The sequence below is a fragment of the Eubalaena glacialis genome, chromosome 13, assembly GCF_028564815.1.
Source record: "Eubalaena glacialis isolate mEubGla1 chromosome 13, mEubGla1.1.hap2.+ XY, whole genome shotgun sequence".
NCBI classification, from domain to species: Eukaryota; Metazoa; Chordata; class Mammalia; order Artiodactyla; family Balaenidae; genus Eubalaena; species Eubalaena glacialis.
Window position 1 is genome coordinate 59,205,438 of NC_083728.1, and position 15,860 is coordinate 59,221,297.

Consider the following 15,860-nt stretch of genomic DNA (forward strand, 5'->3'; position numbering starts at 1 on the left):
TTGGGAGCCACTCACCTCACCCCCAACACCATCTCCCATCTTTGCAGAATCCCCAGAGTAAACCCAGGGAATCTAAGGATGCCAATTTCTCATCATAACACCACACATAAGTTGGGGGAGTCATCACGCTCACCCACATCCAATCCCCTCCAGTGGGCCCAGAGAACACCCCCTACGCTACCCCAGGAAGCCTTCGCCAGCTCCTCATGACAGCACACATCCAGGAGACACAGAATCTAAAAAACAAAGTACAAACTTTATTTTGTTTCTTTATAAAGGCACAGTGGCCTCTTGGTTTTTTCCCCCCACTTTCTTAACAAAATATAATAGCTTCTCCTTGAACACAAAGACCTCAAAATTGTAAAAAAAAAAAACAAAAAACAAAAAAACAAAACTAAAACCAAAAAAGAACCAACAACAAACAAAACAAAAAGAGAAAGACAAAGACTTTTTTGGGGTGTAAGATGGGAAACCTGGAGGGAGAGGTGGGGGCCGGACAGTGGTGGAGAGTGGCGATTCCTAGTGCTGAGACAGGGAGGGGAGGGAAGAAGGGCAGCAGCAAACCCCAACCGAGAAGCAACGGAGACCCCCGGACCCCGAGAGCCCCGACCCAGCCAGACCCCCAACCCATGTAAGTGCTTAAAGAAGAAAGAACACCAAAAAGAGGAGGGAAGGGGGAATTAAAAACTGACGGTCGTAGGGCTGGCTCTGGGGAGGGCAGAAATACCTTGGGGTTTTGTTTGATTTTCCCTGTTCTTAAAAACATGTTTCAATGAAAAAATGCTTTTTGGCGGAGAGAGGCCAGGCACCTCCGTGTCCGCTTCCCCAGCCTCCGGGGCCGAGGCCCAGCCCCAGGTGTCCCGGTGCTGCCACGCGCTCCTGCCGCCCCAGCCCCGGACCTCGGGTTGGGTGGCTTCACTCAAAGGTCAATTTACAGTATTGAAAAAGAGGTCATAAAAGAGACCCAAATGATGCCGTAATTTTGTAAAAATTCCTCACTCGTTCACCCTCATCTCTCCCAGTTGCTGCCCCGCCCCCTCCAGCCCCCAGAAGGGAGAGGAGGGCTGGGGGGTGGTCAGGGAAGCCCCCCGTTCCCCACTGGCTCCTCCCGGCTCTGGTCCATGGCGTCGCTGTCCGAGGCCTCCGAATCGGAGGCGGTGTCGGAGGCGTGGGCCTCGGGGCAGCTGCGGACCGGCTTCACGATGACGGCTCGACGCTGCTCCTCCTCCTGCTCCTGCCTTTCCTGGGTGCCCTCGATGTGCTGGATCGCCTGGGGGAGAGGCTGCCATGAGGATGGCAGGGCCATGTGGACAGCCACCATCTCCCCCACCACCCACACCCCCCCCAGAAAGGTCCAGAAGTAAGCCTGGCAAAGCAGGGGCAGCCTGCCAGAGTCAGGGGAAACAAACTTCAGAAGCCCTCTGCTGAGCTGAAAACGACTTGGAGGGGAAACAGTGCCCAGCTGCGTGAAGTCACAAGCGTCTTACGCTCATTTACATATTTTAAAGTCTGCTTGTTGGCTTATGGAAGGCCTCTGTTACAAATTTTATTATTCAATTTGTCGGGTTTACGTGCAACTCAAGTTCTGGGGGGTTGATGGCCTTTTTTCTGTTTGGGCGTTTTGGGTTAATTGTTTCTTTCTTTGCAATGTTGTTGGGCCTCCCAAGAGGTCTCTGCCCCAGGCTGGGCACAATAGTGACTTCAGGTCGAACTTCAGAGCTGACAGTGAAGCCAGGCTTCACTGTCACCCAACCGGTCACTGCCACCTCCACCCCCCATCCCAGGTCCTGGACCAACCCAAGAGCTGGATGCAGGAACTCTGAAAGCAGGGGGCTCCGGGAATAAAGGACCCCCCTCAGCAAATGCCACGTGGAGAGAAAGAATGGGGTCTTCCGGGCCATCCAGTCCCCCCTCTCTGCCCCTCACCCCAGATGCAGAGATGGAGACCCATCTGGCTTCCAGACTTCCTCCCCACAAAGCTCAAGCTCTGTCCCAATCCCCTCCAGTCGCCCACTTTCTAATCTCCCCACAAAGGGCCCATTCCCAGAGGACGACCCCCCATGCGTTGCCCCCTCCCCAAGCCAGGTACCTGCACAATGGTGTCCAGATTTTGCCGGGATGTTGAAACAGAGTTGATGACCGAGGAGGGGCCCATGGTGACGACATTGATGTGGTGGGAGGGAGGGGGTGCTGGCGCCGGCACGATCACCGTGGGGTGGTGGGTAGGGGCCGGAGTGGGCAGGAGCTGCAAGACAGAGGCCCTCAGTCTTTCTGCGAAGGTTCTGGGAGCTGCCCCTTCCCTTCTGTCCGCCACAGAGGGTGTGGGACGGCCCTCCAAAACCATCTCCCTCTGCCCACTGCCTGGAGAGCCTCCACCGATCACCCCAGCCCATCGGCCTCCTTCACTCGCTGGGGGCTGTCCAGTTTGTGACCCCTCCCACCCCTCTTATTTTAAGAATGACGAAAAGGTGGCCTGGAGAGGGGCTTTAGGCTGTCTAAGACTGCATGGCCCTTCCCTCTTCAGACCCAAGCCAGCACTTCACATCTAACAAATACAGTGGTGGTCGGGAGTTCAGACTGAATTTAGATGGCCAAGGTTCAAATCCTTGCCCCAAACTGCTGAGGATCTTGGGTGTGTTACTGAACTTTTCTGTGCCTCCAGTTCCTTGTCAGTAAACAGGAGTAATAACAGGTCAGGCCTCAAAGGGCTACAATAAGGATTCAATGTAATAATGTATGCAAGACACCTGGAAGCCAGGAACATCTGCATTACCATGATTTAGGCCCGGGGTCCACCCTGCTAGACACCCAGAGGCACCAACATTGAGTCTGAGAGCCCTGGCCCCGGCCCAGGCCCGAACTGCCCCTCCAGGCACCTCCTGCTCACCTGGGTCCGCAGGTGCTGCTGTTCCCGCTCCAGCTTCTCCTGGTGCAGCAGCCGCACCTGCTCCTGCTGCTGTTGCAGCTGCACCTGCTGTGCGATCACCTTGAGCTTTTCCGGGTACATGTGGGCCTCCAGCGAGCGCACCTGGGGGTGGAACAGCGGGCTCAGGGGTAGGGCCCGGGCCACACCCTGGCGCCTCCCCCAGCTCGGGGCCCACAGATTGCTGAGGTCGGCCTCCCTGCCACCCTCGGGGTGGAGACCAAAGTCCTGACCGTAGCCAGCCAGGCCCGCCCTGACTCTGCTCCCCTCCCGTGCAGCCCCCCTCATGCCATGCTCCCTCCCTGCCTGCCTCCAGCCCCAGGCCTTTGCCCATGCTGTTCTCTCTGCCTGGAGCACCCTTCTCCCCTCTCTGCCTGGTCAGCGGTGAGACTCGCCCTCCCACCCTCGGCTCAGGTCACTTCCACAGAGAAGCTATGGGGCGGCCCATCTGGAACCAGCCCAGGTCCCCCTCCTGATGCCCACCCATCCAGTGTGGCCTTTATCACAGCTGCATGATTACGATGTGAGAGCCTTTGACTCATCTCTCCCCAGGCAGACAGTGACCCCCAAGGACTGGGACCTGTCTGCTTTGCTCCCCACTGGACACCCCTCTCCTAGGCCTGGCACAAAGCAGGAGCTCCTGTAAATAACAGGAGGAAAGGAAGAGAGCTGGACAGCATCCCCCGCCTGCCCGCCCACCCGCCTCACCTGCTCCTCCAGCATCATGCGCACCGAGCGCTCCTTGTCCAGCTGCTGCCGCAGCTCGATCATCTCCCGCCGCAGGTCCTCCGCCTTCTCGTCCTCCCAGATGTCTGGCGAGCCGATGCCCTCGTCCTTGTCCTCTGCCCGCCGCCGCTTGGGGGATGAGCCGCTCAGCTCCTGAGGACCCCAAGGGGTCGGTGAGTGTGCTGTAACACTGCATACACCACAACCACCACCACCACCACCGGGAGTGGGGGTGGGGAGCTCCATCGCAGCCCCCCAAAGCTGTCAAACCCAGGTGCACCGGCACTGGGGAGCCCCAGTGTGCAAATCCACCAGACAGCCAAAGCTGGGAAAGGAGGCAGAATGGACTTGCTTCCCAAAAGTCACCCAGTTCCTTCCAGAGCCCACTCCACTGCACTTGACCCTGGCTAAATCAGGGCCTGGGCAGGAAGGCAAGTGCCAGAAGTAGGCAGGTCAGTGGGGAAGAAAGGACCCACAGCCACATCACAGTCCCAAGCCAGTGGTTGGGCCCGGACACGCCCATGCCAGTGAGAGGGAGCCAGGAGGAGGGCAGGGCGCTACCTGGATAAAGCGCTTGAGCTGTGTGTTCTGCTGCAGGAGTCTGGTCTTCTCCTGCTCCAGGGAGAAGATGTATTCCGCCGTCTGCTGGAGAATGGCTGCCTGAGGGCAGGAGGGACAGACAAATCAGGGACCCTGGCTGACAGTGTTTTCCGAATCTGCTCCAGCCCACCACCTCCTCCAGGAAGTCCTCCCGGCGCTTGCCCACCTTGCTGAGCTTCTCTCCATCTGTGTGGGGGATGAGGGTCTTGAGGGACTGGAAGCCCGCGTTGATGCTCTGCATGCGCCTCCGCTCGTTGCTGTTAGCAATCTCCCGCCGAATCCGCCGCTCCTGGTCCCGCTGAGTCTCAGGGGTCAATGGAATGTTGGCAAGGCTGCGGGGAGGACAGGGACAGGCTCAGGCTGGGTGCCCTCCATGCCCTGCCCCCAGTGGCCCCTGTCTTTACAATTCATCTCCAGAGGGGCCTAAGTGTAACAGGCATCCCTCTCACTACAGAAGATACCAGCTCTGTCTGATGCTTACACCCCCAGTAGATCAGGAGGCTGATGGAGTAGCGTGCTCTGGGATGCCTGGGTGTCAAAATAAGCGTGCAGACCCCAGGTCCCGAGCCCAGTGTCTGGCCAGCAGGTCTGAGTGGGGCCCAGAAACCCACATGGCTAAGAATCCCTGTGATTCTGATGCAGGTGGCCTCAGGTGATAATCAGAGACACCTGCTCTTGGGACACCTCTGAGCTCCTTGCTATGCACCTGGACCCCCTCCTTCAAGGTCGCAGGCTTGAGGACTGAGGGAGATGTCCCTCCTCCCTTCCCATCCCCACAGCCACAAGCTACTACATAAGCCCCCAGCCCAGCCCCAGACCCTGGGCTAAGGCTTCAAAGACAAGACAGGTACCACTCACTCCAGGAAGAGGACCCGGCCAACCTCCCCTGGGGACAGTTCTCCCTGAAGCCCACCCATCCCAAAAGGCAGGCCCACCCTGTGCCAGAGAATCGAGGCTCCCAGCATGCAGTAGGCGATGTTATTGCATATTATGTGATTGCATCTTGCAGGAGCGGCAGCCAGTGGGGTGAGAGAGAAGGCAGCAAGCGGTAGGGGGCGAGGCTGCCGGCCGAGAGGCATTGGCAGGAGGCAGAGACGGCAGCGGGGCCTGTGGGCCCAACGCCACTGCTCCCAAGAGGTGGGCCTGTGTGTGGCCTGGAGGAGGCATGCTCCCCTTCCAGGCCCTCTCCTGCAACTCCCCCGCCCCTGGACTGATGGCTTCCAGATGCTGGGCTCCCAGAAGAGGCCACCGGCCCCACCCAAAGCCACAGTCCTGGCTTCTTCCTGAGGGGCCCTCCTGGGGTGACCTGGTCCAGGCCTGGGCCAAGAGAGCTCACACCTCTGGGTCTAGGAGAATGGGGAAAGGATTCTGGGCAGCCTTGTTCCATTGGTGGGGGAGCCTGGGCTCAAAGAGGTAGGTGCCCAGGCCCCCATGCCCATCCCTAGGCAAAAAGGAGTTTGCTTGGAAACTTAGGAGGGGAGCACATCTGCAACAGCTAGAGACAACCGAGGCCTTGCTGGCGCGCCAGCCTGCCCCACCTGTCCCCCCTCAGCTCCCTGAGGGACCCTAAACTCGCTCTTGCCCCCTCCTGGGTCTCTGCCCCCTCTCCCACAGAGAGGGCGGTCAGCTGGGGGTGGGCTGGGAGCAGGCTCCACATCAGCCGCTGCTGGGGGTCTGAAGCCCTGTCCTGCACCAGCACCCCCAGCGTCTCCCTGGGACCCTCCCCAAGATACAGTTCCCTCACAGCACTGGAAAGGGGGCCCACGACCCTCATTTACAAATGAGACTTAGGGCTCAGAGTGGGAGGGACACAGTTTTAGGGTCAGACAGCCGGGCATCTGGCTCCCCCACTTCTGGGCCAGGGGCACCTCCCTTCTGTCAGTTTCCCTGCCCCTACAGTGGGGGTGATGGTGAAAAGGGGAGGATGCAGGTCAGAGACCTGATAAGCAGTGGCTTGCCTACCCCTTTGCAGGCGGGGGGGGGGGGGGTGGGGGGGCGTGGATCAGAACTGAGTCCAGGCTCCTGGGTCTGGCAGTGCCCTCCAGACCCTCTGCGGCAGGTGGATTAAAGATATGGGGAGGGGGGACTTCCCTCGTGGTCCAGTGGTTGAGACTCTGTACTTCCACTGCATGGGGCACGGGTTTGATCCCTGGTCGGGGAACTAGGATCCCACATGCCACACAGCGCAGCCAAAAAAAAAAAAAACTGTAAAGACACGGGGAGAAATATCCCTAGGAAGCCAAGCCACTGAGTGACTGAGACCTGTCTGGGAGCTTCCCCATCCCTGCCCCGGAGAGATACAGGGAGAGACCGCCCCCCCCCCACTCACCCCACCCCTGGGTACTCCCTGGTGATGCCCACAGGCCAGAGCTGACCAGAGTGGTAAGGGGTCAGAAAGGAGCCCCACCTCCAGCACTGGGTCACCCTGAGTGCTGGCCCTTCCAGAAGGCCCACCTGGAGACACTAGCAACAGAGTTACTGTTTTAACCTGGCGGTCTCGTGGTTAGGACTTGGCGCTTTCACTTCGTGGGCTGGGGTTCAATCCCTGGTTGGGGAACTAAGATCCTACAAGCCGAGGGACATGGCCAAAAAAATAAAATAAAATAAAATATGAAAAAGTCTTGAGTTCTTAATGTAATGTGCTAAGGACTCACTTTGCTAGAATTTTCTCACTGAACCATCTCAATCTTCCTCTGAGTTAAGCGGCCTTATGGCATGAGAACACTGACGCTTGGGAAGGGAACAGCTACAGTAAGTGCTGGGGCTGGGACTTGAGCCCTGATCCCAGAGCCCTGCTCTTACCCACAGGGCAGAGTGGGCTCTGCACCATTCCTCAGAGCCGGACACCCCGACAGACAGGTGACAGTCACCCCTGTAGAAAGGATTGAGCATGGGTGTGCACTGCCATCAGGTTAGCTCTTACTATCACTCACAGAACTTTTTATATTTTTCCCTGTCTGACTCCCATTGACACCCAGTTGGGTGGCTGCGTTGCAATGAGGAATCTAGGGTTCTGGGAGGGGAAGTGACATGTCCAAGGTCAGGCAGCCACACCAGGGCACCACAGGCACCTGCAGGAACCAAAACGAATGCTCTCCTCCCCCACCCAGGGGTGGCACCCTCTACTGAGGGCTCACACATAGCCCTGCTTACCAGAGCCCTGTGTGTGGCCTCAAGAGGCAGCGCCCTGGCCCTCCTGACAAATGGTGGGACAGGACGAGGCCCAGAAGTGAAGTGACTTGCCCAAGATCACACCATGACAGCGGGCATAGCAGGGTACAGCTGCAACGCACCTCCTGCACTTCCCAGCCCCCAAGTCCCACCAACTCCCCAGGCTGAAGCCAGAACTCAACACCCACTGCCCCCCACCACTGCCACAGCCCCACCAGCCAGCTCATCTGCCCATGAAACCTCAGCCCAGGGAAGCCAACGTTCAGCCCCTCCCTTCTCCCCAGGATGCCCACGAGCTGGGGAGACACCAAAGGAGACCACAGGACCCCAGGCCTGAAGGCCCCAGCCCAGAAGTTCCCAGAAGGAAGGGGCCTGGCGTCCAGGAAGGGAGAAAGGGCCTGCTCATCCTGGCTCTTCCGAATGTTCTATCCTGTCCCCTTTACCACCAAGTCCATCAGCCCAGCCTCCTGGTTCAGGAACCAGCTGCTGGTTAACCTAGTACAGACTTAAGTCCCAGAAAACAGACTTCACCCCAAAGCCACAGTTCCTCATAGGGACTTAGGCTGCCACCAAGACCAACTCACCTAAATAGCCCTGGAAGTTTCTTTAATAGAATGCAGACTAACCAGGGGTTCTGATGAGTGGAATCATGGCCATCCAGGGGTTCCTATACAGGATGGCTAATTAGCATTTCCAGCTGCTACTCTACTAGATAAAGTGGATTTTTCTGTAAATGCCTGAAAGTTTCTTACATTTCTTTCTGAGTTTTGCAGAAGTAAACATGATTTACAGTAATTGTAAGGTCCTCCACCTCCTTCACATCAACTTCAGACCCCCCCAGGTGAGCAGTGAGGCCCGGTCCACAGATGCTCTCTCTTACTTGTCTCCCTCCCTGAGAGCCTCAGCCAGCCAGTCTCCTGGGGCTGGGCAGCCAATGGCCAAGGAAATGTTTGCGTACCAGCCTCCAGTGCCAAGACCAGAGCTGCCACCCCCCTCTACCAGGGTGCCCCCAAGACAGCCCCCCCTGGAATAATGCCCACATCCCAACCAGAGGCTCAAGGGCAGGAAGCCGGCTCTTCAATTCTAGATCCAGATCTGTACCTGTCCCTCCTGCCTAGCCCAAGGGCAAACTGGTATCCCCTAATCCCCACACCCCCCTGCCCGGCTCCAGCCTCAAATTAGCCACTGAGAACTCTCATTTCACACTGCCCCGAAGTCACTCACACACCCACCACTCAATGTCTACACAGTCAGAGGTGGGAAAGCCCACGCAGGGTTTCTCCCATACCCCAAAAGGAGGACAGGAGGAAGACGACCCTCTCATCAAGGATGCCCAAGGCCCCCATCCTTCTCTCTGCCGCAGGTACTGAAGCAGCCCGGGGCCCTCGCCCATCCCTGCTGCTTCTATCCATACACCCTGCCCTCAGTCCCAGAACAAACCACGTCCAGGTTGTTCCCATCAGAAACACCCCCTCCCCACAGCTTCTCCAGCCCCTCAGAGGGAGCCCTGCACTGGGTTCAAGTGGAAACTCCAGCCCTGCCACTTACTAGCTATGGAACCCCAAGCTTAGCCACTTCGTCTCTCAAAGCCTCAGTTTCCCCATCTATAAAACAGGGGACTACTGCCTCACTTCATAGGGTCGTGGTGAAGTTTAGAAGAGATGGAGGAAAAAAAAAAGGGAGACAGATTGAGGATAACAGGATGCCTTGTTTTTTCAGAGTTTGTACCCAGGATCCCAGGAGAACCCATGGCTCTAAGGAAACTGACTTGTCCTGTAGCACCATAAGACTTCCAGCTCTTAGAACAGGAGCAAGTTCTCGTTTATTGTGGTGTCCTCAATCCCAGCACAAAGTAGGTGCCTCGTAAATACCAGATCAGGGACCCAACACACTCCAAAGTCCCTAATTGTTCTCTAACTCCTTCTGAGGGGAGCTGGTCTCTTTCCCCCCTATGGCAGGCAGTAGGTAAACTCTTTAAGACCACCATGCTCCTGCTTCTAAGAATCTGAGTGCCACTTAATAGCTACCAGGCACTTTCCACACACATAGCCAAACTTCACAGGTGCTCCATTTTACGGAGGCTGAGAGCAGTTAGGCAACATGTCCAAAACCACACAGCTTATGTGCGTGCCGCTGTACGGTACCGTCCCCTCTGGGAGACTGAGGAGAGAAGCAGGGAGCCCTGCTAGTCACTGAGGGATGGAGCAAAGTCCACCAGTCTGAGAAGCGAGTATATCCAGCCAGAAGGCCCCGCCCAACCCACACTCAATCCTACCTCACCCGGCAGCTCCTCCTGAAAATGAAAAAACCCAGAGGCCCCAAATCCACACCCAGTGCATGGGCTGACAACTGTCTCACAGCTGGACAAGCTGAGTAGTCCCCGTGCCCAACCCTGGGGCACTTGGTCCCTAAGGGACTGCTGGACTCCTCTGAAGGGGGGCTTGGAAGAGGAACAGGTCAAGCCGGAGTCCTAGGGGGCCCAGAGAGGACGCGGCCAAGGCCCAGGCCTGGCAGCCAGAGGGTCCTATGGTACCAAGCCTGCCTGGGATCAGGCCCAGAATGTCCACTCCAGCATCTGGGGCAGCTCAACCCACCTCCTCACTGCCCAGGCCCCCTCTGAGCAATCAGCAGCTCAGGGTAAGAGCAGGGCTCTGGGATCAGAGTTCAAGTCCCAGCCCCACCACTTGCCCTACCTGTTCCTTCCCAAACCTATCCTCCGCCCACACAGAAATCATAAAGCCACTTTACTCAGAGGAAGATTGTGACAATTCAGTGAGAAAAATCTCGCAAAATGAATCCCTACAATGCATTATGTGCTCCAGAATTTTTTTTTTTTTTTTTTTTTTTTTCTTTTCACTTATTACAGCTAAGCCCTCCAGGTGATCCTTAGGGAAGGGCCAACACTCAGGGTGGTGCTGCTGACTGCCCACCACCTTGAACGTAAGAGTAGTTAAGGGACTTCCCTGGTGGCGCAGTGGTTAAGAATCCGCCTGCTAATGCAGAGGACACGGGTTCGAGCCTTGGTCCGGGAAGATCCCACATGCTACGGAACAACTAAGCCCGTGCGCCACAACTACTGAGCTTGCGCTCTAGAGCCTGCAAGCCACAACTACTGAGCCCTCGTGCCACAACTACTGAAGCCCGCGTGCCTAGAGCCCGTGCTCCGCAACAAGAGAAGCCACCACAATGAGAAGCCCGCGCACTGCAACGAAGAGTACCCCCGCTCACCGCAACTAGAAAAAGCCCGCACGCAGCAATGAAGACCCAATGCGGCCAAAAATAAAATAAATAAATTAAAAAAAAAAAAAAAAAAAAAGAGTAGTTAAGGTGGGAGCCCTGGTGTGTGCGGGGGATGGGGGGATGGGGGGATGGGGGGATGGGGGGGTGTAGGGGTGTATACGTGTGCAGCAACCTTCCCCCAACCTGGTTTCTGCAGCCCCTGGTGTCGACCAGCCTGGGCCACACCGCCTGCGGCTCCTCCTCCCTCAATCCCCGCCTTGCCTGCCCAGAACCGCAGAGCACGTGGCCCCAGCCCTGGGGAGCCATTTCGCTCCTAAAGTAGCACGGCAGGAAAGGGGCCACAGGTCCCAAACTTGGACCCGCAGAGAACAACCCACGCAGTATCGCCGTCCCGCAGGTTGTGTTCAATATGCAGATGCCGAGGCCCTTCTCCTAGCGATCGGAATTGCGGGCGTGTGCATTTTAACAACTGTCCAGGGCGATTCCGCTAACCCATAACTCTGCGGTAAAGGGTAGATCTGGAGCAACCCGGGCCAAACTAAGAAAGTGCCTCCCGGGGAAGGCTACGGATCTCGGACCACCCATCCACCCACCCACCCAGCCTGCTGGACAACCGGACGCTTTCGGTTTATGGCTGGGGGGAGGGGCACGAGACCGGAAAGTTTGCAGCGGAGACCCACGTGCGGCGGGCAGCGGCCTGGTGAGGCTAGGGGCGACCTCTGATGCCCCCTCCCCAAAAAGCCCCGCACCCGGCCTGCCTCGCCCATCCCGCCCGCGGGGTCAGAGCTTTGTGCGGGTAAAGCGTGGCCCAGGCGCGCCTACAACTCCCACAATGCCGCACCGACGCGGCGCGGAGAACTACTGCTCCCGCGAGGCGGCGCGCTGAGGTCCGCCTACTCCAAGAGGGCTGCAGAGTCACGTCCAGGCCTCGCTAGTAAACAGCGCCCGGGCGCGGGCGGCAAGCTAGCAAGTGGCCGCCAACGTGCCCGGGTCCACGGCGCTCCCGGCGGGCCGCGCCGGCCCCTCGGGTCCCGCCCACTCCCGCACCCCGACTCCAGCACGCCCCCCCGACCCCGCTGCAGCCGCTCCCTGCAAACACACCACCCGGCTCCCCGCCCGCCCCCCCGCGCTCGGAGCCGCGGCTTAGCTGCATTGTAGCCGTCCACCCCGCGGCCCCACGCGCGCCCCGGGCCCCCCAGACCCCCTTGCAGGGGGCGCCCAGAGAGAGCGATGAAGGAGGGAGAGGAAGGAAGCCGCCGCGGGAGGGGGGAGGAGGAAGCGGGGGGGGGGGGAAGCCACCAGCACCAAGCATGGCCGGGACTGCTGCAGAACCACGTGGGTCTGTTTGCAATTTACAAACGTCGCGACTCGCCCGCCTGCAGCGGACAAAAGTGACCGGGGCCGCCCGGGGCCCCCACGTTCCGAGGGAGGAGGGTCCCCGAGCGGCCCGAGCCTGGCGCGCAGGGCTGCAGCCACCCCGGCGGCTAAGAAAGGCGAGAGGGTCCGCGGCGCGGGCCATGCGTGCGCACACGCGCGCCCGCCGGGGCGGACTAGCCGGGGGCTGCAATCGTGGGAAGGGGGTGAGGGGGAGAAGGAGTACACACCTACAGAGCCCTCCTATCACTTCTTTCTCTGTTTTCCTGAAATGTTGCAAAGAGGGCACCTTCTGAGTGGGCACCATGAAATACTCCATAGCGATCGGCCCCCCTCCTCTGCACGAGCCAGGTCCCGCGGTCCGCCGGAGAATACAAGATGGAAATCCGAATCAAAGGGCAGCGCCGGACGGAGGTGCAGAATCGGCCGGTCCCAGATGCTGGCTGCGGCGGCGGCGAGGGGAGGGAGGCGGGCGGGAGGGGCGGGAGGGAGGTCTCTCCGGCCTGCCTCCCCGGGCGTGTGTATATGTGTGTGTGTGTGTGTGTGTGTGTGTGTGTGTGTGTGTGTGTGTGTGTTTGCAGCTGATCAGATGTCTGTTTCAAGGCGGGAAACAGCTGGTGAAAACTCAGCACTCCCCCGGCCTCCTTCCGCGGAGTAAGGAATTGCATGTAAACAAAGGACTATTTGCAGCGCCCCCCAGGGCGGCGCGAGGCCCGGGCGAGAGGGGCGCTGGCCCCCGGGGGCGAGTGGTGGCCAGGGTCTGCGCGCCTCCCCACCAGCTCCGGGTGCGGGGGCCGCGGGCGGGCTTGAAGGGCGCGGCGTGAATGGAGCGAGCTGCGGTCGAGCTACATGCGCCACTATGGGTGATGAGGTCCATCAGCTGACAGGTTGGCAAGCGTAGCAAAAAAAAAAAAAAAAAGGCCAGCGAGGAAACCCAGCCCGCGCGCCCGGGGTCCGGCGGGGACTGCTCCGTGCAGGGTCTGCGCGCTTGGCGGCCGTCGGGGTGCGGGGGTGCGGGGGTGCGCAGCTGGGCCCGGCGAAGGCGAAGGCGGCCTGAGGTGCTGCTCCGGGTTTTCTTCTTCGGTTGCAACTGCACAGAGAGGAGCTGCTCTGGCGCGCTCCCTCCGAGCCCAGGGCCCCCTGGAAACTTGCGTCATAGCCACCGCTTCCCACATGTAACTTGGGGCCGACTTCAGAGGCCGGCCAGCCCCCTCCCTCACTCGCTCCCTGCCTAGCTGCCCGCTACCGCCCGCCCGGCCTGGGCTCCGGAGCCTGGGAATCCCGGAGCCGGGGAGGGGAGGGCAAAGGGGGGCGCGCCGGGCGCCTCGGATCCTGGGGCTGCCTTAGGAAGCAGGGGCCCCGGCGGGGAGAGAAGGGTGGAGGCGGGCCAGGACAGCAGCGGCCCCGGAGGCGGGCTGCCAGCGCGGCTGGGAGGTTTGGTGGATGCTACCGGGTCGCCTCCTATCCCCCCTCGCTTTACCCCTCCGCTGGGAGGCTGGACAGCAGGAGGCACGCCCTAGCTTGGCCTGGGCAGGCGCAGCTGCATCTTCCCGTTCAGGGCGAAGCCAGTGCGAGACTTGCTCCCCCGCCAGGGTGCGCTCTCTACTAGGGGTGAAGGCCTGGAGCGGGTGAGGGAGGGACGCCTTGGCTGCGAGCTTCCGTCCGCCCTTCCCGCGTCCCCTCCCCTGGCTCCTGGAGGTTGGCCCCTGGCTCAGGAAGACCGCGCTTGCCTTGGAATGTCCTCCCTCCTGCCCACCGCCTTTCCCAATCCCATCCGCCTTCCAGGTTCTGCCCAAATCGCGCCTCCTAATTGAAATACTGCTACTTATAACAAGGATTACTGTTATTATTAGGAAATGTTATTGTTATTAGATATTCGGAGCACCTTGTAGATGCCTGGCAGTTTTGCGTGAATATTTTCCAATCCTTAAAGTAAGCTGTCAGGCTGTTTCTGTAAGTACAGATCCCAGACCGTGTAACATCGCAGTCCCTGGGAGACTTCACTGTGGGGACAGGAAGGATGACATCTGGGGACAACATAGGATACAGGGCCACATAACTGTGTACACTGAGCAGCGTCCATAGTGCCTGGGTGAATGAATGAACGAGAGCTGGGAGAAGTGTGCCCACCCTTCGCTCTGTCTTCTACGGAAATGCCTTGACCCAGCCTGAGCCCGGTTCCTGCGAGCCCACTGTCACTCAGGCTGGCCTCCCCATTTCTGCCAAAGGCGTCCTCTCATCTAGAGCCCTCTGCTGTCTTAGATGCACAAACCCCCACCCCCCTGGCTCAGCTGCTCCTGCCCCAAGGCCTGAAATATCATCACTGCCCCCACTGCTCCCACCGCCCCACTCCAACACTCTCCCATTACTAACCCGCTTCACGGCAGTAGCACCAGAAGTCCCCAGACTCCAGGCCATTCCCAGGAGGCTCTGTACACCCCTTAGTCTGATCCCTTCCCAACTCCTAATTCGGTCCACTGTGCCCTCTGGAGCCCTCAAAGGGTGTTCAGCAAAATCCCCTTTATCCTTGGTCCCTGACTTTCCCCCTAACCTTCTTGCTGTAAGTTAGGTGTCAGCAAACTTTTTCTATAAAGGGCGTGTAAAAGTTATTTGCATGTGGAATCTAAAATATGACACAAGTGACCATATCTAAGAAACAGAAACACACTCACAGACATAGAGAACAGACTTGTGGTTGCCAAAGGAGCGGGGGTGGGGAGGGAATGACTGAGAGTTTGGGATTAGGAGATGCAAACTATTATATATAGGATGGATAAACAACAAGGTCCTACTGTATAGCACAGGGAACTATATTCAATATCCTGTGATAAACCATAATGGAAAAGAATATGAAATATATATATATAACTGAATCATTTTGCTGTACAGCAAAATTAACTCATTGTAAATCAACTGTACTTCAATAAAATTTTTTTTTAAATATTTGTATTAGCTTCCTATTGCTACTTTTACAAATTACCACAAACTTAGTGACTTAAAACAACACAAGGGAATTCCCTGGCTGTCCAGTGGTTAGGACTCGGTGCTTTAACTGCCATGGGCCAGGGTTCAATCCCTGGTCGGGGAACTAAGATCCCGAAAGCTGCGCAGTGCAGCCAATTTAAAAAAAAATTATTCTCTGGCGGTCAGAAGTCCAAATGGGTTGTATTTGTCTGAAATCAAGGTGTCAGCAGGGCTGCACTCCTTCTGAAGGCTCTAGGGGAGAATCCATTTCCTCACCTTTTCCAACTTGTAGAGCCTGCCCACATTTCTTGGCTCCTGGCCCCTTCCTTCATCTTCAGAGTGCATCACTCCAACTTCTTTGGTCATCACATCTCCTTCTCTGACTCTGACCCCCCCACCCACCCTTATATGATGACCTTGGGCCCAAGCAGATAATCCGTAATAATTTCCCCATCTCAAGATTCTTAACTTAATTATATCTTCAAAGCCCCTTTTGCCATGTAAGGTAACTTATTCACAGGTTCCAGCGATTAGGACATGAACATCTTGGGGAGGTCATTTTTCTGTCTACCATACCATTCTTAGTTCATGAGCCATACAAAACCTGGCAGAGGTTACAATATGCTCCATCTATTCCACTCCTAGGTACACATCCAAAAGAATGAAAACAAGGACTCAAACAGATGATCATATACCAGTATTCACATCAGCATGATTCACAATAGCCAAGGGTGAAAACAACCCAGGGTCCATCAATGGATAAATGGATAAACAAAATGTGGTCTATTCAAACAAGGGAATATTATTCAGCCTTAAAAAGGAATGAAGTTCTGGGACTTCCTGGGCGCAGTGGTTAAGATTC

The 15,860-nt window shown here is 57.7% G+C and overlaps 1 protein-coding gene across 1 annotated transcript; it reads right to left on the reverse strand.

The window, feature by feature from the left end:
- Positions 1-237: 237 nt before the first annotated feature.
- Positions 238-12,647, reverse strand: TFAP4 (transcription factor AP-4). Its single transcript, XM_061208101.1, has 7 exons — positions 12,265-12,647; positions 4,416-4,581; positions 4,211-4,309; positions 3,632-3,802; positions 2,888-3,028; positions 2,090-2,245; positions 238-1,270 (listed from the first exon to the last, which is right to left on the reverse strand). Exons 1-7 carry the CDS (start codon positions 12,351-12,353, stop codon positions 1,076-1,078), a joined length of 1,017 nt encoding a protein of 338 aa, XP_061064084.1. The 5' UTR covers positions 12,354-12,647; the 3' UTR covers positions 238-1,075.
- Positions 12,648-15,860: the final 3,213 nt, after the last annotated feature.